This window comes from Lissotriton helveticus, chromosome 2_1 (assembly GCF_964261635.1).
Source record: "Lissotriton helveticus chromosome 2_1, aLisHel1.1, whole genome shotgun sequence".
NCBI lineage: Eukaryota > Metazoa > Chordata > Amphibia > Caudata > Salamandridae > Lissotriton > Lissotriton helveticus.
Genome location: NC_136059.1, coordinates 1,175,908,009 through 1,175,932,538, shown reverse-complemented (window position 1 = coordinate 1,175,932,538; position 24,530 = coordinate 1,175,908,009). Strand labels below are relative to the sequence as shown.

The window sequence follows — 24,530 nt, the reverse complement described above, 5'->3', positions numbered from 1 at the left end:
AAACTCAAGTAAATGCGAGACCTATTGCATTGCAAATGCTTGTTCTTTTAGAAATTAAGCACTACCTCTGTCGATTGCTAATACGGCAGAATAAAATGATTCCGCGAAGAATGTTTCTCATTGCTGGAAGGAGTATCGGACAAGTGGATGAATAGCGTGGTTGTTGTCATAGAGACAATACTGAGCAATGTGAAAACACCCTACTTAATTCAACACCACCTGCTCGCTGCTTCTAAGAGCTTCCTGAAAGCGGTGTATGATGGTTTGATTATCCTGATAGTCAAAAAGTCTCACAGTAGAATATTGAGAGTATTGTGAGGACTTCATCTAAAACCCACATACACCAGTATATAGTAAAATTACTCCTCAGTACCTTTACCGCGTACCTTCATTTACGGAAACTCCTGTACATGCATCTTGTTGGTGCAGTCGAGAGGTGACTTCTCTCCTCCAGTGTCCTGTAGCACCAGGGGTTTAGCCTCAGCAATAAGATGCTTTCTTTGGGTGAACATTGCACCTTTTAATCTCCTCAACAATACATGTCATAACCAGCAATATACAAAAGTCTAGGATTCATGACACAAGGAATGGATTGTCATGTTCCACTTTTCCTTTCCTCCCCACATGTATTATTACTCAGCATTTATTCACAGAGCATGCTATTAATACTAACAAATAGTAAATGGATAGAAAAGCGCTATATATGAATAAATGACTATCTACGCACACTTTTAAAGCATTGATTTCATGAATATGTTTCTCCATAGGGTCTGTTCTCACTTCAATCCTTAGGAGCTCAAACCTCTTTTATGGACTGACTTAGGAATATTTATTGTTTGTTCTGCTTTAAATACATGTATGATTGAATGTCAACAGAAGCGTTGTTACATCATATACGATTACATCGCAAGTCGTTACAACGACTTGCTGTGGGGGGCAGAAGGTGTTGGATTTACAATCCAACATCTTCCCTGCTGTTGGACAAACTGGAGTAGGAATAGTAAATTATACTATTCCTAACTCCAGTGCACCCCCTACAGCAAGTTGTAACAACTTGCGATGTAATTTTATGCGATGTAACAACGCGGTTGTTACAACAACTTGCTGTAGGGGGCAGAAGGTGTTGGATTTACATTCCAACACCTTCCCTGCTGTTGCATAAACTGGAGTAGGAATAGTAAATTATATTATTCCTAAATCCAGTGCACCCCCTACAGCAAGTCGTAATGACTTGCGATGTAATTGTATGCGATGTAACAACGCGGTCGTTGTAACAACCATGTTGTAATGGCATGCGATGTATCGCATGCAAACTAATGTCACATATTCTTCATATGGTTTGACACATCGACATCCCCGCACTTCTATAATAGCTAATGCTCAGAGAAGTAGTCCTTTCTCACTGTCGACAAAGCAGCAGACAGGCTTTACTTTATCTAGAGCTTTCACATACTGCCTATTAACGTTTAATGTACGAAAATATTACCAAACATGGAAAACAGCTCATTCCTATGCAGCTACCGTAGGGTTGTCTGAAACAGTATGGCAACATTTTATTATTTACTTATTGCTTTGAAACAAATATGTTCCAAAAATACTTAATCGTTTATCTAACAATGACAATTCTACACACACAGCCAATTTACGCAACTATCTCAGCCTATCTGGTAATATTCCTGTCTCAATAGGAAATTAAAGGTTGGGGACTATATTTTATAAGCATCGGATTTCCTACCTTTGCAAGATCCTATCGAGAATCTTTTTCACCCAGGGGGCGTTGGTATCAACACATACTTCTTGCCCCGAATTTAGGACGAGTCTGTGAATACAAAAGTATGAATGAGGCATACGGCTCTTTACTGTAATCATTCTCAAGTTTCACAGTGTTACTCTGCAAGCGTGCAATTCAAACACATGCATGTCCTCGTTGGCGATTTCTCAGAGTTTTAGGGTACAGCACAATATTTTATTGAGCAATTCTCTATGATTTAAGTGCCCCTTGAAATCTCACAGCAAACACCGAAACTGTCTTTATTTTTTTATATTTAAAGTACAACATTGAATATATGAGTAAAATCAGGCTAAAATAATTACAACTGTAGAATGATGCATGGGTTTGGTATTTTAGTCATGCTGGCACATCCTATGTTACTCTTTTCTTTGAATAACAGGGAGGATGACTCATGTTTTTTGGAACCGCACTTGATTTCCTCACTGTAAATTCACAGAACAAATAGTGCAATTTTCCAGCTACCCAACTATGTGTCCCCTGCCCAAATACGCCTCGAATTTGGCCTTCAGAAGCAGACAGTGGAAAGAAGGGACATCTACATAAAATTCTGGCACAAGATCCGAGACGCAGAGCAAGGAACTCTAAATGCCCACCTTTGGATTGAGCTGTTACAACGAGAGCAATCATCAGCCAGAGAGTACCTGTTGGAATCACTAGAGAGACTTGAACTATCCGATCTTTGGGAATCACCAGTAGATCATAAGAGCTTTAAAAAGATTGTAACCAAAGTAACGAAAATGATATCCTTAACAGAAGACAAGGAAACTCTGGCAAAGAGGGCGCACGGCTGGACAGTGTTGAATGACTACAAAGCACTTAAGCCACAAGCTTACTTGAAAAGGGGAATTAAACAGAAGATAAAAGAAAAATGTTTAAGGCTGCGGTTTGGCATCTTACCAATTCTCCCTTACCTGGCACCTTGGAAAAAGAGACAAGAAGAGCAAACGTGTTGTCTCTGTAGAATAGGACCCGAGGACCTAACACACATAATTTGCATTTGGCCAGGCTTAACGGACAAAAGGCGAGCTTTACTACGAGCCAAATGGAACAAGAAGGGCATCAGGACTTGCAGGAAGGCAGTCAAACTGTGTTTTAACCCGCAGGAGACCCAGTTAAACTGCCGTCTCTAAAAATACTTTGATACAGTGGCTGGAAGACCAAAGCATCAGCAAAACGCGGAGACAGACTAGCAGATAGCTAGCACACCTAATTGAGTAACCCATTGGGACATTTTGGCACACAGAATAACCCCGATAAACTAAACTGAAAATATGAACTTCAGTCACTAACATACACAGCGAGATAACGCTGACCTATGTATTTGAAAGGTTGAAAGTTTTTTATTCCTTTTAAATCGTGAGTTTTAAATTGTGAGTTTTAATTAGCTGTACAATAAAGATTACTTACTTACTTACTCACTGTAAATTCCAAAATCTTTTCTGAAAACTTGTGGTAAATTAAGCACTGCATATTGCACATTAGTTGAAACAATATCACTCTATCCTAACTTTGAAATTTTGGGGATTTATTTTTAAATATTGTTTTATGGGAGGAGGAGCTTAGCGCGCACCCAAGATGGTCGCGTGAGCTCAGAGCTCCCGGACCTTCGCCACCTCCATCGACTATCCTGCAACTAATCCTGATTTGGACGACGGGCTTTTGTGGTCGAGAACCTGCTGATCACTTATCCGTTTGCGAATTTCGATTTGGTTTCCGGGAACCGAAGATATGGATTTTTGAATATCTGCGGCCTGCTCCATGGCACTGCCCCGGGCTTGCCTACTCTGCCAGCCGGGTAGTAATTGAATAACAACGGACTGCGCTAACCTCCATTGCCCGGTCTTCTACTTTCAGTTTCGATTCTGACGATCCTACGTCATTGACCTTGCCTTGGTCGCCCTGGTTGCTTGCTTCACTCAACTATTTGCAACATCGCTCGGAGATCCGGACTTTCATTGCTTTTTGCCTAGTGACTGGTCCTCACTTTATTCTCTGAGCTTCTGCGGGCACATCGAGTGTAGCCATTTTCACTAGGTCTCAGACTACCCTCCGGGGCACACGACCTAAGATGGCCACCAAACCTGAAGCAGAGAGGCGCAAGACCAGACCGGCAGCTCGAGGAGGTTCTATCCAATCCAACGTCATGGACCGATATACCCTCACTAAGAGCTCTCCGAGCGGAATGGCTAAACCCCCGGCTGGCATTGAGGACGAATCCCTGCTGGGTGATGACCCGTCGTTGAAAGACGTCATGTGCGCCATTGCTGGGATGAAGGCCGCGATTGGACAACAGTATGAGGCCCTAACCCACAAGCTGGACACTGTTGCTATAGATGTCACTCTGATTAGGGCGGATCTTGCAAAAACCAACGAAAAGGTCAAGTCTCTCGACCTGAAGACAACTAGTCTTATCACCGACGTCTCTGACCTACAGACGGAGGTCGGTAATCTGAGATCCGCCCGTGACTATCTCTCCCGTCGCTTGGACGATTTTGAGGGCCGAGCACGACGGAACAACGTCCGACTGGTCGGTGTCCCGGAGAAGACGGAATCGTCAGCTGTGGACCTACTGGTGGAGGACCTTGTCCTAAATCATTTAGCGCCCAAGGGCCTGAGCAAGTTTTTTGCAGTTGAACGGGCCCACCGTGTCCCGGGTGGCCCGCCCAAGCTGGGAGCCTCTCCACGCCCCATCATTGCGCGGATTTTCAACTTTCGTGACAGAGATGTGATACTGCAGGCTTCCCGCACATCAGGCCCCACGGAATATGAGAACGGTGCGGTCAGCTTTTACCCGGACTTCACCCAACAAGTCCAGAAGCAGCGGCTGGGATTTCAAGGAGTGAAGAAGAGACTGAGAGACAGGGACATGAAATATGCCATGCTTTTCCCGGCTCGATTGCGTATCGTCCACAACGATAGAACATTTTTCTTTGACCATCCTGAAGCGGCTAATGACTGGTTGGACCTGCTGCCTACGGGAGGAGGGCGATTTGAACAATCGGGATCTTCCGGTGGAGCGTAGGGCGGCCCGACGGAGCAGGAATAGGGAGCGACATCGGCTCTCGGACCGACGTTTTGACTTTCGGCAGTGGTTCGATGCTATACTAATAATGATTGCTACTCCATTGTCTTACTGGGGTGTGGGTGAGGGGCGGGTGAGACTTCCTCCTCTGGGGTTCTTTTCATAGATTAGTTGTATGTTAGGGCGACAGGCACGCTGCGAGTTGGGGTGGCTTTTGAGTCTAACGCAGGGGTGCGGGGTGGGGGGTATGGTGTTGTTCTGGGGGGGTTGAGAAGTTCAGGGATGTGTTTCTTTGTTTTTTTCAAGGCATAATGCTGATGATCTTCTGTGTTGTGGTGTCGCGGCTGGTGTGGGGGGGACTTGGGGTGGACTCTGGGATGGGGGGTAGGGGACTACGGATACTGTGTTGGAACGTAAATGGTCTGGGAGACAGAATTAAATGGGGAGTGGTCTTGCAGTTACTGAGACGCTTGTCCCCTGATGTGGTTTTGCTTCAGGAGACGCACTTGCTGGGTAATACGTGCCACGCCATGAATAGGCGTGGCTACCGTCTCATTGCACACTCAGGTTTCACTTCTGGCTCCAGAGGGGTGGGCATTCTAGTCCGGACCTCCCTCCCCCTCGCTGTTGACGACATTATACTTGATGATAGAGGGCGGTACGCCGCCATTGTGGGGCGTTGGGAGGGTAGGGTGGTTACATTATTTTCTGTTTACATACCCCCAGGTCTTCAAACTACGACCTATGCAGATCTGGGAAGAGTGATTCTGGGAGTCCCCGAGGGTTTGCTTGTAGTCGGGGGAGACTTTAATTCAGTAGTTTCTGGGATGTGCGATCGTTACCCTCCCCGAGTTCTCGCTAAGTTCCAATCCTGGCTTGGGGACTTCATGGAGGTGCTGGGGCTGACCGATTGTTGGCGCTTACATCATCCTGGGCAACAACAGTATACCTTTCACTCTGGGGCCCACGGCAGCCTTTCGAGATTGGATTATGTTTTGATGCCCTCCTCCCAGACTTCCCGTATAGGGGAGGTGAAACATCTTGCCAGGGGTATTTCGGATCATTCCCCACTGTGGTTGGTTGTGAACGCACATGGGGGAATCGGAGGGTCGAGTGGCCCCGATCAACCCATGGTACCTCCGTGATCCTAAGATTAGAGCGGAACTACTTAAAACAATTGATCAATACTTTGCCGAAAATGTGGGGTCAGTATCCTCTTCTGTCTCCTTGTGGGAGGCGTACAAAACTGTAATTCGGGGGCAGGCCCTCTCGTCGATTGGCAATGTTAAGAGGTGTAGACGAGAGGAGGTAGTTCGTCTTGAGACTGAAATTGCCGTTCTTGAGGGAGAGTTTGATGCTGGGGTCTCCCCTGAGAGGCTTCATCTGTTGGACCTAAAACAACACGAGTACAGAGCTCTGGTGACTGATGACTGATGCAGCGAGGGACGTCTGTATGATGTGGGAGATAAGGCTGGGAAGTTGCTTGCTTGGTTGGATAGGAGAGAATGCGCGAGTCGAGTGGTTCCTGTTATAGTTGACGCGAATGGTGATAGTATCACGGACCCTGCTGGGATTGTTGAGAGGTTCGCCGATTATTTTCGGGTAGTGTACTCCCCTGTGTCCGATAGACCGGAGCAGGACTCCCACATGCTTTTACGCGATATCTCGCTACCATGCTTGTCTGACTCAGAGAGGGACCTGCTGGAAGTTCCGCCCACGGCGGATGAGGTTGCGACCGCTATCCGTTCGATCCGCTCCGGGAAGGCCTCTGGCCCTAATGGACTCCCTATAGAACTCTACAAGCTCCGTCCGGATGTGCTGGCACCATATATGCGATCTATGTTTTTGGAATCACTGGCGGAAGGGTTTCTTCCTCCTGACCAGAGATTGGCTTCCATAGTGGTTATTCATAAAGAGGGTAAGCCACGAGACCGCTGCGAATCATACAGGCCTATTTCCCTAATAAATGCTGAACCCAAGATCCTGGCCAAAGTTCTTGCTAATCGTCTGGTGACTGTTATAGGCGATCTGGTTCATCCAGACCAGTCCGGATTTATACCCCATCGCAATACGGCACTTAATCTTCGGCGCTTGCATGGAGTCCTCGCGCGAGCGGGGACATTGAGAGAGTCGGCCATCTTGGCGTCTTTGGACGCCACCATGGCGTTTGACACAATTGAATGGCCCTATCTTTGGGCGGTCCTTTCCAAATTCGGGTTTGGGCCCACCTTTATCCGTTGGGTTCGATTGCTTTATGCTGATCCCTTAGCCCGGGTAGTGGTGAATGGACGTGTCTCGGCCTCCTTTGCTCTCGGTAGAGGTACGCGCCAGGGCTGTCCTCTGTCCCCACTCTTGTTTGCCCTAGCTTTAGAGCCACTGGCGGCTTTGCTGCGATGGGAGCCATCTATGAAGGGCATTCGATGGTCTCCGGAATTTGAAGACCGTGTATCTCTGTATGCAGATGATATCCTTTTGTACCTCACATCGCCCCGAAAGTCGTTAATCGTCCTTTTCGACGTTTTGACTTCTTTCCGTAAGAATTCCGGCTTAGTTATAAATTGGTCTAAATCTTGCGTTTATGTTCTCTCCGGTGATTGTCCTATTCCGGTGGTACTAGATGGTTTCAAATATCTGGGAATCTTTGTTACCTTGGACCCCACACTTCGGTATGAGCGCAATCTGCTGCCCCCTCTCAGACGCCTTCGGGCGGATGTCGGGACTTGGAGCAGACTCCCCCTTTCTCCCTTGGGACGAGCTGCGTTGTTTAAGATGATGTCGCTCCCCCGATTCCTTTATGCGCTTCAAAACACGCTTGATGTAGTACCAGCAGATTATTTTCGTGAGATTGAGAGTCTACAGCGGCAATTGTTATGGGGGGGCCGTCCTCGCATCGCCCTCTCGAAGCTTACACTCCCTTGGTACGATGGCGGCATCGCTCTCCCGGACATTTGTCGCTATTACTGGGCCTCTCAATTGGGGGCCATCAACCATGGCACCTACACTCCCCCACTAAACCCGGCTTTTGCGATGGACAGATGGTTGCTACCCGGTGGGGACTACAATAGGGCTCTATATGCGAAATCAGCTGGCGGAACTCTTGCGGGCCCCACCACAACAGCAGTGCAGGTGTGGCGTAGAGCTACGGCGGCCACGGGATGGGCCGACAGGCCGACCCGGGCTACCCCACTATATGCTTCGGATAAACTGGGCTCCCTTTGGCAATCGAAGGGATTTGATCGGAGGGACATGATCGGGATCAGTAGGGTAGATGACGTATGGATCAAGGGCAGGGTCAAGACGTTTGAGGAATTGAAAGTTGAGTATGGGCTGAATGATAAGGAATTCTTCAGATATGCGCAAGTCCGGCATGCGGTCTTTTGTCTGTTTTCCCATTAGGCTCGGACGTGCCGGAGGCATCCCCGCTCGAGGATCGGATTCTGGATGGTCACGTTCCTGATAGCACGATCTCGCTAATTTATAAAAAGTTGATCAATACCAGAACTGATCTACTAGATAGTCTTCGAGGGTTGTGGACCAGAGATGGTCTAGAACTCGATGATGAGGATTGGCAGTCTGCGATTTCTTCCCCGAAGGAAGTGGCTATCCCGGCACGTCTTCGTTTCGTCCAACTAAAAATTTTGCATATGGTGTATGTGACTGGCCCGCGTCTGGTTCGAATGGGGTTTTCGATGGATGGATTGTGCAGGCGCGGATGCGGTATGGTGGCTACGTTCCTTCATATTATCTGGGAATGCCCTGCTGTGATACGTTATTGGAACCGCGTGCATGAAGTATTGAGTGAGGTCACGGGAGTGCGATTAATGCCTGAAGCGCGAAGATGCTTGTTGAATGTCTGGGAGCCGAATGACTACAATCAAGCGCAGCTCCGCTGGGCGACCTTGGGCAACATGGTTGCCAAGCGTGATATTGCCCAATTGTGGGGCGCTCAGAAGCCTCCGACACTTCAGGGGTGGACACAAAACATGGATTGGTGCATGTTTCGAGAAAAAACCGTGTATGTTTCCCGTGGCAAACCAGGCAAGTGGGGAAAAGTGTGGACCCAATGGAACGCATACCGTGGAGATATATGTACTCCCCCAATGTCGGAATTTGATGCTGATTTGTCTTCCTCCCAACCTGACGTTTCCTCCGCAGGAATATAGTTGTTTTGTATATATTTTGGTCTCCTTTCCCCCCCACTCCCCCCCCCAATTATTGACTGCACTACTGCTTGATTCTTCTATGTACCCCCCCCACGGGCCACGTGATGACACGTTTTAATGTACTGCCTTGTTTTGTATTGTTCTTTTGTTTTCTTGTTTTAAAATCAATAAAAAGTTTTCACCAAAAAAAATATATTGTTTTATGTGTGTTAGTCCATCTGGTTAATCTGAATAAATAAAAACTACAACTCCATTGAATTGTTAAGCAAAATTCAGAAACTGGCACAAATGGGATACATTTACTAAAATGTGACACCACACAGCTTCCAAAGTTGTTGTGGTGTGCTGCGTGAAAAGGCGAGTGAAAAACAGCACCATATCCACTGAGATATGGTGTTTTCTTTATCTCACCCGTGATAATGTGCCCTTTAAGCTGCCATGCACCAACACACATACCCTTGCTCCATAGTGCAAGGGTGTGTGTGTTTTATCAGGCACAGGTTTTGTACTGGAGAGGTACTCTTCCAGTACAAAAATTATGCTTTATTGTCTTTCCCTCTTTGTTTGTGTGCTGTAAAGTGCAGCATACAAGCTAAATGCAAAAATTAAGGAGAAATGGAAATATTTATCCTCTGATACGCCTGTCTCGAAGAGATATAAGCTTTTTGTACAAATCCCGCTCTACAGGAGTTAGTAAACAGCGATTTGCAGCAAAACCCATTGACGGCTGCATGGGAAAGCCCATGGAACACCCCCTTGGCACAAAGTAGCGCAAAGGTTTACTTTTGCCAACTTTCCAATGCAACTCCTGGTTTGCATTGAAAAGCACATACCACCAAAACACTTTGCACTGGTTTGCATTGCAACAGCAATGAAAACCTGGCACAAAGAGTTGGTTATTTGGTCCTAGTGACTGTACAGCTGCACCTGGAGCTGAGCTGGGGTGAGAGGATGCTGTATTTAGAAATATCTTACTGGTTTAAAGGCACCTGCCACAGAAATCCTTCTGTGTCCAGAGGTTTTCAGGCAACAATGAAAATGTCAAGATAACTCTGGTGAGTTATGTTCCTGGAATTTTGTCTAGTATTGTATGCTAGCCCAGTATTTTACTGCATTTTTCATATAGATCCTTTGGTTATTTGCGGTTCATAAGTTACAATTGTTATATATCAATAAAGAGACCTATGAACTGTCATCAAAAAGCTGTATGCAAACTTTATGGTATAGGTTAGTACTCTTTGTTTTTTTTCCCAAATCTGTCATTATCCTAAAGTTTCTAAAACGGGTTAGTTTGGGTAGAAATACATTTTTATTAGTAAAGCCATCCCCAAACACTGCGGTACATTTTAAATCCTGACTTTGTGCTTCTCCAGAAAAAACACTCTTAAAATATAGGGGCATATTACCAACGTTAAGCGATATTTATCGCTAACGATGCTTAGCAACGAATTTTTTACCGCTAAGCATCGTCAGAAATTATCGCAGATAAACCTTGCTATTATCAAGGTTTATCGCAAATGCGATAAAAAACGGCCGCAATGCATGAATATCGCTGAAAAGTCAGCGATATTCATGCATTACCAAGCTAATGCTCTTAGCCATGTTATCCACCTCCCATTGGATAACATGGCTAAGAACTGCTCAGGGCAGGTGCTAGTTTTTGGAGATATTCGCGCTTAGCGCGAATATCTTCAAAAGTTGATAATAGGAGATAGCGATGTTAGCGACTGTTTCCAGTTGCTAACATCTTGGCACGCCCACTTTGCATGTCATTAGTGATAAATATCACTGACATGCAAAGTGGGGCCCAAGATGGTCGCTATCTCCTACTAGCGGTCGCTAACTGGTGTTAGCGACAGCTAGGTAATAGGGAGATCATTTTATCTCCGCTTTTTTGCGGAGATAAACCCCCGTGATAATATGCCCCATAGTTCCTACTAATGTGGATGACAAGGGGGCATATTACCAACGTTAAGCGATATTTATCGCTAACGATGCTTAGCAACGAATTTTTTAACGCTAAGCATCGTCAGAAATTATCACAGATAAACCTTGCTATTATCAAGGTTTATCGCAGATGCGATAAAAAACGGCCGCAATGCATGAATATCGCTGAAAAGTCCGCGATATTCATGCATTACCGAGCTAATGCTCTTAACCATGTTAACCACCTCCCATTGGATAACATGGCTAAGAACTGCTCAGGGCAGGTGTTAGTTTTTGGAGATATTCACGCTTAGCGCGAATATCTCCAAAAGTTGGTAATAGGAGATAGCGATGTTAGCGACTGTTTCCAGTCGCTAACATCTTGGCACGCCCACTTTGCATGTCATTAGTGATAAATTTCACTGACATGCAAAGTGGGGCCCAAGATGGTCGCTATCTCCTACTAGCTGTCGCTAACTGGTGTTAGCGACAGCTAGGTAATAGGGAGATAATTTTATCTCCGCTTTCTTGGCTTTTAAAGCCAAAAAAGCGGAGATAAACCCCCTTGATAATATGCCCCAAGATTCCTACACCTTGTATTCCTCATTGTCCTGTGTGACATTTTGGATAGACTGATTTACACCCGTATGATTCATTTGTCTCTGTATAATGTGTGTGTGATGTAAAGTGCTCTGACAACCTATACGGGTATGAGTAGCGCTATAAAACAAATGAAATGCCTGTGAGAGAGGGGCTGTGGAGCTATAGGGGACACTGTTGGAGGTGGTAGTGAGGGAATCGGTAGAGAAGGTCATTGTGGGGGGACGCCAAAAAAGACTGTCGCACAGGGGGACACCAGTGCTGAAGCCTGGGCCAACGTGTCTGGTAACACGGAGAAATCATTTAGCCCTTAAACATAAGACAATGGGTAGAACAGTCAGGATCTTTGTGCGTACCAACCATATGTTGGCTAATGATCATAGAACACTAGATAAATTCCATCTGCTCTGTGAGTTCCTTTACTTACTCATGGTGAGAGCATATTACCGGCTATGCTTCTCTGTAGTGCAGAGAACCCCACTTTTTATCCAGCTTCCGCCATCTCTTCCTGCCTAGGTGTGTCTGCCTATCTCCTAGTTCCTTTCTTTACAATACATCATATATGCTAACTGACAATCTACGTGAGATATGTCCTGGCAGTTAAGCACCTAAAACAGTTGATATGTATATTTGCTGACTTTAAAAAAATGCAACAACGTAATTTCTTTTGCAATGCATTCACTTAAAAAAATTCCTTGATTGTGAAAGATTAATTTGGTCACTTAAGGGGCATATTACATGAACGTTTCTGTATGTGACAATAGAGGCTTTAGAGGTATTTGTTCTTTTCCAGATGTTGAGGAGAAAAAGCGTGGTGTAATGTGTATTGGGAGCAGTGGTATACGTTTTACTTTTGCAATGAAGACTCTGTGGTGATTTGACAGTATTCATTCTAATGTTATGCCCTCTCCGTATCTCAGCCTGTAGCTTGTGATTACTTTCTGTGAAAACATACAGCGATCACTGTTTTAACACCAGTCCCAATAATGTGAGATATTACAGTCAACTTCTTTTTAGACAGTTTTATTTTTAGCAGTCGTTGCTGTCCTAACGTGTGTCCTATATGGCACAAGGCAGTCTTTGCAATGATAGTTAGATACATAGGGGCTTATTTATGAGCCCTTGCGTCACTTTTGCGCTGCCGGTGCGTCACTTTTTGTGACGCACCAGCAGGGTAAAAAATGCGCCATGTTGCGTCATATTTACAAAGTGACGCATCTAGGTAGATGCGTCACTTTGTAAACTCCTGCACCACATTGTACCTGCGCCAGGTGTAATGTATGCAGGGGGGGGTTCTAAAGCAAGTAAGCCTCGTAGAAGTGACGTAGTGAAATCTATTAGATTTTACTGCGTCACTTCTAGGACGCAAATGCATCAATATCTTACGCCTGTCTCACAGCAGGCGTCAGACTGTCGCAGACACATTTCACATGGGACTTACCTATGTGCAATGACCCATTGCTGGAGTTGCGTCACTTTTGTGACACACTCCAGCAATGCGTCATTTTTGCGCCTATAGATACATCAGAAATACTGACGTATCTGTAACTCCTTGCGACATGATGCGTCATACTGTAAATATGACACATCCAGCATGTCGCAAGGAGGGCGCAATGAAAAGTGACGCATCGCTGCGTCACATTTCATAAATGAGGCCCATAATGTTTATAAAGCAGTTTGTGTTAAACATACTTTAAATTTCATTCTGTGTCATTTCAAATTGCAGTTTCACTTTTTAACGGAAATTTTCCATTTTTCCACCGATCTATTTTTGAAATTCGTCTTATCTTTCAAATGTAACCTCTTGAGACACGGATTAATTTACCTCACACCCGAAAAGTTTGAATTTTACATTATGTTGAATGACATATTCATTGTGTGAAACGTTGTTGAAAGTACAAAACCTCTGCATTTCCGGAGAATTTGGCTGTTTTTCATAACTTTTACATGGTAACTTGTGAAACTTTTTTTGTTGTTTTCATTTTTTGTCTATTTTATCTTTCATGTGGTGGATTTTTGTGTTTACCTCATGAAAACAAAACCCTTTACTGGCGTAATAGACAGTTGCGAGCAGTGCAGGTAAGAGCGGTGAGGCGGGGCGGTGCGAGGGGAGAGTCGACAGAAGAGGGGGAAAAAAGAAGAAAAAAAAAGAAAACCACTTACCTTGCGCTCGCCGCATCAAAGAAAGTTGTTTTTGTTTGTTTAATTTTTACTTTCCCTCATCGTCGTCCGTCGACTCCCCCCCACGTCCACCGTTGGAGCATGGAGCCCTTAGTGGCATCTCGAGCGGGAGCCAACATGGCTGTCTTCAAAGTAGAAAGAGGACAGGGAAGAGACAAGGTAGAAGAGGTAGAGAGGAAGGCGTGCGCATGCAAGCACAACGTCATCTGAGAGGCAGGGTCGACCTCTCCTCCTCCGGGGATATAAAAGCAGTGGGAGAGGCACATAGCTGCCAAGGTTTCGAATTGCAATGTGTGACATTTTCATAATTTCAGTAGAATTATGAGTGACATTTCAATGACTATGAGTGACAATTTCTCGCCAGCCAAATCATGCAATGTAGACCTTGAAAAAATATATAAATCAATAATAGCACCAATTTGAGCAACAAGGTACTCTAAGAAGATGTTACAACTGCTGAAAGCACCAGAAACTGAAGCACCGAGTGCCCTTCTAATCTGATTGTTAAACAAAACGAGGACTCGATGGGATTTCAGCAAAGGTAGTTTAGCGGCGTCAGGTTATGTGTTGAGAAACCGGCGGTGTGTGCCTGCCACTTTCTCACCTCAAGCAAAGAAAATAACATAATGACTGCTATAGTGGGGGCAGGGAGAGAAGGAGGCGGGTGGGGACCGTTTTAAAGATTTGATGTTCTCATTTGAAAGCACACATCATCGTGCGATGGTGCACTGAATGCAGATTTACTACCGACATTTTGAACTGGCGTTCCGCTTTAATTTCTCCCGCTCTGACAAACGTAAAATAAAAAGCATGATCTTTCTTGATACTCGGCTGCTGTAAGCAAAGGCACATCACTTTAATGAGCACCGATTGTTTAATGTCAGAGGTATAAGTGATGTCTAATTTTACACTTACTTCTGTTTGAGGCGACGAGCGGAGACGGACCGGCAGTAACAGGCGCCTTCCCCCTGGGCTGGTACACACTGTCACAGCTACAGGCAGCAGCCCGGCCCCAAGTTGGTTAACCCCTAGGCCACGGACCAACGACTATACTTCTGCACAGAGTACCTACCAGGCCGAAAGTGGCGAGCAGCAGGGTCAGAACGGCGAGTCAGCAGGCACCACTAACGCTAGTAGGCACGGGTCAGCTTCACAGAGACCGAGGCACGCCTGCGGTGGTCCGAGCGGCGGGGTACTGCTCACCTCAGCTGAGCCGGATCTTTTATAATATTCATCCGATCCTGCTTCAAGATATGCCTCTGCCATGACTGACCAGTGAAAGGCGGTGTTTGCGCGCATGATCGAGGAGGTGCTAAAAGAATTATTGCGGTATGGCGCGCAGCGGCAAACTCATAAAACTTAACTACTGATTCCCCTGCCTGGCGCCCGGAGACGGATACACTGTTGCAATCACGTGACCGACCTCACCAGGTCATGTGAATGCTGTACCCTCGGCAGGCACGCAGCAGCTGTGCTAATAATGAAAGCTGCAGCAATGAGCAACCAGGTCGGGCGCATACTCATGAACTGCCATTCAGCAGTAGACTTTGCACACTACTTCAATCGTAAAGTCTGCCAGCTGAAGAGTATGCGATCCGCGCTGCGTGCTCAATGTGTTTGGCCAAGGCATTGACTTCCTTGCACCGGCGGTGGTTCAAGGAGGCGCTACAAATGCGTGACCCTGCATTTTTGTGCGGGGATGCGGACCCCTGCACAAAAATGCGTTAGTATCACGCCTGATGCGTGATACTTGGCAGGGCTGGAGGCAGAATTAATCCTCTTTGGGCCATATGTATCAACATACCCTATTGCGATTCCTAAATAGCGATTTTTAAGGAATCGCTATTTAGAAATCGCAAAATGGTATGTATGAAGAAATTCGCTATTTTTTAGCGATTCCTTAAAATTCCTTAATTGCGATTAGCATATTGCGAATCGCAAATTGAGAATAATTTCACATTCATTCCTATGGGCCTCCTGGCCCATAGAAATGACTATGGGCCAGGAGGCCCATAGGAATGAATGTGAAATTATTCTCAATTTGCGATTCGCAATTTGCTAATTGCAAATTGAGGATATTTTCAAGGGTGCAGGGGTGTCACAAGAACACCCTGCTGCACCCCTTAAAATGGTATGTGTGGGCATATGGTGCAACTACGTGCCCTAAAGGCATGTATGAGCGTCATATGGCACCTTTGGATTTAAAAAAAATTGCTTTTTTAAAAGAATTCACAACTTACCCCCAACTAGAAGTTGGTGGTAATTTGCGAATCCTTATGGGCATTTTTTAATTAATTTTTCTTTGATACCTTGCATTTAAGGAATCGCAAAATTTGCGATTCCTTAAGTGCAATCGCAAAATAAGGAATGGCAAATTTAGAGATTCCTTGTTTTACAGCCAAAATGTTTCATACATACCATTTAGCAAATTAGCATTCGCAAAGGCCTTTGCGAATGTGAATTTGCTTGATACATATGGCCCTTTGTCCTTGCCAAGCAGCTCCGGCGGCAGCAGACCAGCTATGAGTTACGCGCTACAAGGTTATGTTATGTTATGTTATGTTATATTGATTTATTGTGCGCACAGCTACTCCAGCCAAGGAGCGTCCCGGCGCATAGACAAGGAGAAACATAACACAACAGGAAAAGGTAGGACAAATTGGGGACAGCTAAAACAAAAAAGTTTTTATTGCTCTCCGGAAGGTCATAAGGTCCTCTAGAAGACGAATTTCAACTGGGAGAGAGTTCCAAGATAGTGCAGATTTTACTCTGAAGGAGCGACCCTCCATACGGCTGAGTCTGAATCTAGGGACTACAGCAAGGGCCTGGCCCTGGGAGCGGAGGGTGCGAGTGGGGACATAGAGAGAAAGACAGCTGGACAAGATTTCAGGGCCTATACCTCTCAAGATCTTAAAGGTCAAACAGAGGACCTTAAAGAGAATACGCTTCCTCACTGGAAGCCAGTGTAGGGAGCGAAGGACACTCTCCACCGGGCAAAATTTGGGCAGACCGACAATCGCTCTCGCCGCCGCATTTTGAACCCTTTGCAGGCGAGTTAACTCAGCCTGGTACAAGGGAAGCTGGTTCGCTGCACGTGGAGAAAAGGAGAGAGCCTCATAGCGTAGTCTCTTGGTGGGTGTTAGAATATGTTTGTGTGTTTTAGGAGAAATTTCTCACGGAGCACCAGCATTGGTACATGTTCAGAAGTAGGATATTCTTTAGCACTAAACTATTTTCTGATTTTCTTTACTTCGAGGAAATGCTTCTAAACGGAACGTGGCAGAGAAGTTTTTGGTCCGCCACGATGCTCAAAGAGCGTCAGCCTAGCCCGGTAATATCGAAGAGAATTTCGGAATATCGTCGCAGCGCTGGCTGTAATGGCGGTGGACTCATGGCTTGGGCAGTGACTGGTATGTAAACTGCGAGTGCCCTTCTGCCAGGGGTTAAATGCAGGGATCGCTACAGTTAAAATCAAGGTTGTGTTTACAGGCAGGCTCTATGGAAGCAGTTCCCCTTATCGCTAGGAAGCCTGCATAGAGTTAATTTAAGAAGGTGCTTAGCTTTCCTGGTTAAGCACGTTTTTTGCCAGTCACGGAACAGAGCATAAAGGCTCAGGAAGGAGGCACATTAGGACCCCTAACTGATGATGTCTCTTGTGGCGGGTTAGGGCGTTTGTGGTAGCAGCGGATTGGCCAGACGGACAACACGCTTTGGGAGGAAACCGGTCCAGGTGGTCGACCCATCACGGCCCAAGTCTGTTGCTAGCGCCCGGATGTCGCTGTTTACAAAACCTCTGGTTGGTGCAGCTGTAGTTACTGCGCTTCAATACTGATTAACTCGGCCTTTGCCTTTCCTTTAAGGGACATAGATAGTTGAAGGCCTTGGTTTATAGATATAATCGGCATATTTTCGCACATTTTTTCTGTGTGCCTAAAACCAATGGCTTTTACACTTCTAACTGCTTTATCTTCAGACTTGTGCTAGTGTATATTTTGACAATAATCTATTTAAGTGGCTGATAGAGATCAAGCTGCCATATATAAAAATCGATTATAATATGTTTACTTGATTCCACAAATGTAATTTCTACGGTATTCAATTTCCCTTGCTGTCCAGGGCATAACCAGGCAGCGGTTCTAATTTTGTGGTATAGGTTTCCAAAGTAGCGCAATAGACAGAGGTGCCGGCTTTGGAATTTAAAACCCGGGTTTGTATCTCAGGTCGAGGCTTCCTCCCATGCCTTGGTTAGCGCACCGGGCCCTCCGTGCTCTGCAGTGACCGCGGGGCGCATGGCGGATAGATAATGGCTGATATACGAACCGGGGGCTGGCTCACAAGGCCTGCGTAGATGCACGCAATGTATATTCGGGGTTCTTAGGTTTCGCCTGTCGAAAGCTGCGCATCGCGCAGCTTTTCGGCGCAGGCGAAATCTAATGTTTACAGTATGTGTGTGTTGTCCCACCCTCTCTTTCCATTGGCTAGCTCCATAAATGGAGGCTAGCCATTGGAAGAGAGATCTGCTCGTCATTCTGTGAGCATATTCGTGGGCGTGCCCGTGATTTTTACTCATCTTACCCCCTTGCGCTCGTCATGCGGCGGTGGGCGGTTGTTTTTTTTTTTTTCAAGCTTTGTTTTCGCCATTTTGGAAGTGTTGTTTGCAGGGGTAGGTTGCGCGATGTCCCGCTGTCTGTTCCCGCCCCCCCTCCCGCTGTCCGTGAGCCCATTCCTGCCCCCCCTCCTGCTGTCCGTTTGCCCGTTCCCGCCCCCCTCCCGCTGTCCGTTTGCCCGTTCCCGCCCCCTCCCTCCCGCTGTCTGTGTGCTCGTGCTTTGCGTTTTTGCAGAAGTGGGATACTTTTATATATGTAGAGCTTGATCATTGGGCTGATCCACTCGTTGCCTCTGCTGTTTTCCTTATGCCTAGAAGTCGTGTGTTACAGAAGTAAATTTCACAAGATTACCCCGTCAATCAAAGCCAACTATATATGAATACGAGGAATGCCTGAGTTCTGAAGACATGCCAGGCGCTGCCCGAGGGTGGCACTTTCGGCTATATCTGGGCAGAGCTAGCAGACAGGCACTAGAAAGACGAGTGGTGCATGCCCAGCAAACAGATATAGTGAAGACCTGTGTGGCACACAGGTGCAAGGCCAGGTACACACTGCAGCGTTCAAGGGTGCTCGGCTGGCAGAGCCTGGCCCACACAGACCGTGGTGGTGGGTGGCAGAGCCTGGCACACAATATAGAATTGAATCCACCCGACTCGGTCAGACACTTACGCACAGACGCGCCGTGGCATTTGGCAGTCCGTGGCTGCCAGGCAAATTTATAAAGTAGAATATATGTCTGGCGGAGGCTCGCGCACACAAAGGGTCTGACTGGGACAGAAAACAGTTCTGGGCACCAAAATAAAAAAAAGTGTCCCCCTCCCACTTTATTACCGAATCTGACAGCTAAAATGTGTCCGACGTTTACAAATCGGGGCAGTTTTAACGCGGAAAGGTGCCAATTAGTTTTGTAATATATGTGAGACGGCGCGGATTTGTGCTTACTGCGACCAACGTTTGTGGTAAAATCGGGTAAGTCAGCATAAAAACGAGCCCCTCAGACCATGAAGCAGGTCGGCAAGCAGCCAAGACACGGGCCCACATGCCAGATCGCCCTACGGGCCAGTCCGACCCTGCACACAAACTATGCTTCGTGTGATCATGCAGGCTGGCAGCGCCTGGCACCCTGGCACCGTAGAGTTTACTGGCACGGCACCCTGTCGAGTCGAACGGTGCAAGGCTGGCAGATTAGTTTTCTCTCTCGACAGACGGTGTGTTGTTGACCCATCCAGCTACTCTGAGAAATTGCCAGCATCTCTGACTCCCAAAACTACACAGCCATGGATGTTTATATTCTCCATGTCCTTCTGATGGGAAATCGCTGGAAAACGATACCTGCTGCATTTGCAACCTGGTCGCGATTCGCTGCACTTTTTCCCTACAGTATGGGCTAACTAAGCACGGGGAGACGGGCAGTAAAATCCCAGCCTCCGACGCCATGTAATGGCGGGCACAGGCCACAAGACGGGACCAGCAAGCTTTGGCGGCTTCTTAATGTTTTCGCTATCTGCTGAAAAACATCCAGCGAGAATCCGGCTCGGTCCACAAGGTCTACCTGCAGAAGGCTCGCCTCGGCCTGAGGTACCCGGCTGAAACATGCCAGTCAACACTACCCGCGCTGCACGAGGCTTCAGGCGAGCACAGCTGGAGGCTCGGGCCGGATTAAGTGAGGAGACTTTAATCTGCAAACATTTACCGAGAGGACAGTCCCCAGTGGGGATCAGACGACTGGGAGCGCCTCTGATTCTGTAAATACGGAAAACGGCAGTCAAGCCCAGGGTAGTTCCGAGGAGTGAAAGGCAGCCCGTGAGGCGGCGGAGCATGGTCTCGGCGCAGGAAGGAGAGGAGGTGGGACCACTGGAACGGAGAAGACATTGTGACATTGTTGACCCCACCTAACCTCGACGTCCACAGGAACATGACCGGGAACGGAGGCTGCTATCGCTAGCAATGTAGAGGTTACAAAACACCGGAAGCACTCTAACAGATGAGGCTTTGTGCATCACGCCCCCAGTGAAGGGGGGCACTACCTGAAGACTCCCAATTACATCTGTGACACAGCACAGTCAAGTCCCTCTTTCCAGTAGAGAGGACACCTTATTCATGCGACAATCCACATAGATCTATGCAGTTCCTGAAGCCACCGTTGTGGCCCCGCCCACCACCCCATACACAAGACACCCCAGGGCACAGGGTGCGTGCCTTTCTTCAGCGGGTGCTTCTGAGAAAGCCCCCCTAGACTGGATGTAAACTCTGTAGCCTGCTGATCTGTAGACGGCTTTCCTGTAATTAACCCCCCTGGAGGGCCGGCAGCTAGCGGCAGTAAAATGACCGGGAGGCTGTAATGCACACCACATGTTCGGACTACAGGCCGCCCCGCCCGAAGCAGCGGCACCCCAAGAGACCAAAGCGCGTTATTGTGGGCACAGTCGGCGGGCCAGTGCAGTCCACAAGCCAGGCACACCCATTAATCAGCAATAACTACCTGCGATCGGCACTGTAATGGGTGTAGTTCTGTAAGCCGGCCAAGATCACGTCCAGGGTGCACAGGTGAGACGCCCCACCCCCACGTAACTCGCGCTGCAACGAAGTCTAGCCTGCTTTCTTCATCAGAAAACTCTGACTGCTCATTTCCCAATTGTTTAGCAGCACACTGTGCCTTCGGAGTGTATTTTTTTCTCGACTCCAAACCAGGCGATCGCAGATGTCGAAGGTCATGGCATTAAAAACGCACCGCTTTTCCTGGCGTGTCACATCAAATGCGCTATAATGAGCACTGACGCCCAGGCTTTCTGCGCCTTCCGCTCCATGTGGTTTATTCGCAGACGTTGAAGTCGTTAGCCCTGCTTTGGTGCGATATGAAACTGGGTGAATTAAACACGAATTAGAACGTCAATACCGAAATACTGATTAGGTTGCATTTCCGAGAGATTACGCTATTGGCATTGTAAATGACAATGCCATTTATTTATTTATTTTTAAAACCAACACATAAATAAAAATGTTGTCATTTACAATGCCAGTAGCTCTGACTTTTCAAAAGGTGAAACCATTGCATTGTAAATGCTTGTTCTATCGAGGCTGGCGCCTCTGCACCTCATCTAGGCGCTCTGCAGCGACCGTGGGCGCACGGCTGATAGTCAAACCAGGGGGTCGGATCACAAGGCATACGCAGACACGCACAATGGATATTACGCCCGCGGGTGCATGGTGAATAGATAAACCGGGGGCCCGGTAACATGGCCGGTGCAGACGCGCAGAAGTATGCTCTGCTTTCTACCCCGGTACAATTGAGGTAGGTAAAATATGGCAATGTTTAATTTGAAGTACCGACTGGGATAGCACCTCATATAGCCGAGCCACAGTTGGGGTACATTAGCATCTGCTAAGGCCAGCAGTCGACGGACTCGCTGAAAGTCACATAAATTCTCATGTTGGTAGGGACAAGGGGGACACCTGAGCGCGACACAAGTCCTAGTTAGCTCGGGGTAAGGAATGTCAGAGTCTTCCGCTGGCATTGCCGCATGGTAGGAGTGCTAGCCTCGGTTGGGGGGCCAGGAGCAAAGGTGACGCATTTCAGGACGGTCTTTGACCGGTTTCATCTAATTCATGCAACAAGGGCAGCCAATGGTAATACTAGGGGTCCCAGCCGCAGGGTTCTACGAAGTGTCTCTTTCGCATGGTAAGCCAGCAACTACTAACTGGTGCAGAATTTAAGGGGATATGGTTGCGGGTCATAACAATTAGATTGGGATGTGACGTGGTTATGCATGGCAAGTGGAGGGGGATGCTTCATCACTATCACTGCGATGACGGGGAGGCCCATCGCGCTACAGACTGCCAACGCGCTTTCAGGAGGATGGACCTGAACTTGCAGAGTGGGTATGGCGAAATAGTGCCAAGCAGGGCAAGCGTTTTCAGACGTCACACAAGATGATTGGGAAAACTTGGCTGAAGGTACTTATCAGGTCAGGGTATACAATACGGCATTCCGTGGCAACATCACATAGCAGCATGTGGATTAGAGGATGGTGATAAAGCCTTAGCTCAGCGGGTTCATACACACAATGGGCGTCACAGTGGGAGCTGCTAAGGTGAGGGCCAATTTTCCTTAGGAGTAGGTGTTTTATACACGAGACCAGCACCTTTCACGTGGGGTTGGCATCCCCGGCGTATCGGAGACTTCCAAGGCCCGAATTGCAGCCTGCTTTATCACCGAGAGGAGGGTGGGCCTATGGTGAACTCTGTATATCAGCATTGGTTTTTTCTGTAGAGCCACTTGGCCACACTAGCTTATAATGTGGTATGAGGCAGACACTCCTGGCAAATAGCGGGACCCCCCCCTTAATGTCAGATATAGGTGTTAGATTTGGCAGCAACTCCCCACCCCCTTCCAGAGTTCCTCGCGGCAATTTTCTAGGTTTGGCCATCAATCAGGCACAGCTGGTAATCGACTCATGCCAGACTGATACAAGGACGGGAAGCTTGGGTAATCCAAGAGCACTCCATTATTGAAAGTCACAAGCTGGCTCTTTAGTTTCATTCTGATCTCGACTATTCCTACCCAGGCTGGGGGAATCGGTGGTACAGTTGGAACAAAATTCCCATGCAGTAGTGGGTCAACAGTCGGGCAAACTTGCTAAACTCATCAGGGCACCTGTAATCAGGGACCGAGAGGGGCACCACGTGCAGGTTCCAGAACATGGTTGTCTGGATTATGGCTTGAATTGGCGTAACAGAGTTAGGAATGTAATCGTACCTCTGGGGGCACTTTTCTACTGTTATTCATATTGGCAGGGCGCATGTTAGACAAATATGGTAGATCGGATGGTGAGCGTGGAATAGGCCGAAGATTTTCAAGTACAAGCCAGTGAGGTAAGACGATAGGGCCCAAGGCAACGATACAAATTCGGGCAGTGCAGCGTTTGCCCCAAAAAACTCCCACAACACTATCATGGTGGGAACTTTAGGTAGTTGGAGGGTCCGCCAACGTTCAGAAGATTGCACAAGGAAATAGTTTGGCCAAATGCTCTAGTATGGGATGTCGGCTGGGCTATACCCAGATCTGCATTAGGTAGGGTGGAGTGAGAGTGCGTTGGTGCACACCCTGCCGCCAGGGACGTTGGCTGCTATTTCCCCAAGAGACATAATTTTTGCAAGGCTTGGAATAATGACAATAAACAGGTCTTGGGTTGGTCGCGGAATATCTAGGGTGCATCAGTCCAAATTTGCCATCCATTAGCATGATGAATAAATGCTTCTAGACTTTCACATGGGTTCACAGCTGGTGAGCAATAATCGTCTCGGAACAGCCATTTGTCACATCCCATCAGATTTCGGACATTCAGACGGTTTACAATTGGACCAGTCCAAGGTACATCTCCGTTAATTTTGATTTCACTTCCTGTTTAGAAGCCGAACCATGGTACGGGGTGATGGTAAGGAGTGTGAATAGAAGTGGGGCAAGGGCCACGCTCTGGGTCCTGTGGGTCCTTGTTGGATGTGGTGAAGTATACAGAGCAGGTTCAATATTCAGTGCAGCCTCCTAACATTACAGCCGGTAGGGATGGGGGCAGTCATATATCGGGTTATTCGAACGGTCCGGGATAGACCAAATGAGGTGGCAGGGTCGCTTAAGCAGACTCGCAGGGAAAGCCTACTTACGCAGCCTAGGTATGGTGGGCTACCTCTTTAAAGAAGTGGTGCAAGCGGACATGGTTGCTCAGTCCCGCCTATGTGTAGGGTTCATAGTGGTCGGGGAAAACAGTCCCCAGTGGGTTCACAATCATCTAATAAGGTAGGGGGGGCAATGTCTTCATCTTATAGAGGACCCAAGAGTTAGGGTAAAGGGTATTGGGTTTCGGAGTGAATTTTAGGCGTAGGAGGTCGAAGGGGGCCCTACAGCCTGATCCAGTAATAAGAACATCACATGGGGGGCGAAGTAGAGGCTCTAGAGAGGCCCCAGGCTGGCGCCTAGTATGCAATGCAAGAACAGGGTTGGGTATGCAATTGTTTGCACAAGTGGTACTGTCACTCAATAGTGGGCCGTGGTGGAGGTGGGTGGTACAGCCTACCGGTTCCACCTCAGTGGCTAGTATGTTAGGATATTGGCGTTACAATTATACTAGGGTGGCCAGAAGCTCGGTAGCTTGGGGATAACACTAATCAAGAAGCTTACCAGTGAATGATCATACCACCATGTCCCATATGGAGTAGTTTGAATTGGCCTTTTGGGTACCACA

At 47.3% G+C, this 24,530-nt stretch overlaps 1 protein-coding gene across 1 annotated transcript in view; it reads right to left on the bottom strand.

The window, feature by feature from the left end:
- The window catches only part of LOC144818529 (permeability factor 2-like), a 58,412-nt gene that overhangs the window by 6,211 nt on the left and 27,671 nt on the right, over window positions 1-24,530 (bottom strand). Inside the window, exon 3 of the mRNA XM_078676040.1 lies at window positions 1,736-1,819. Within this exon, the coding sequence (XP_078532166.1) occupies window positions 1,736-1,819 (84 nt within the window). The remainder of the gene's footprint in view (window positions 1-1,735; window positions 1,820-24,530) is intronic.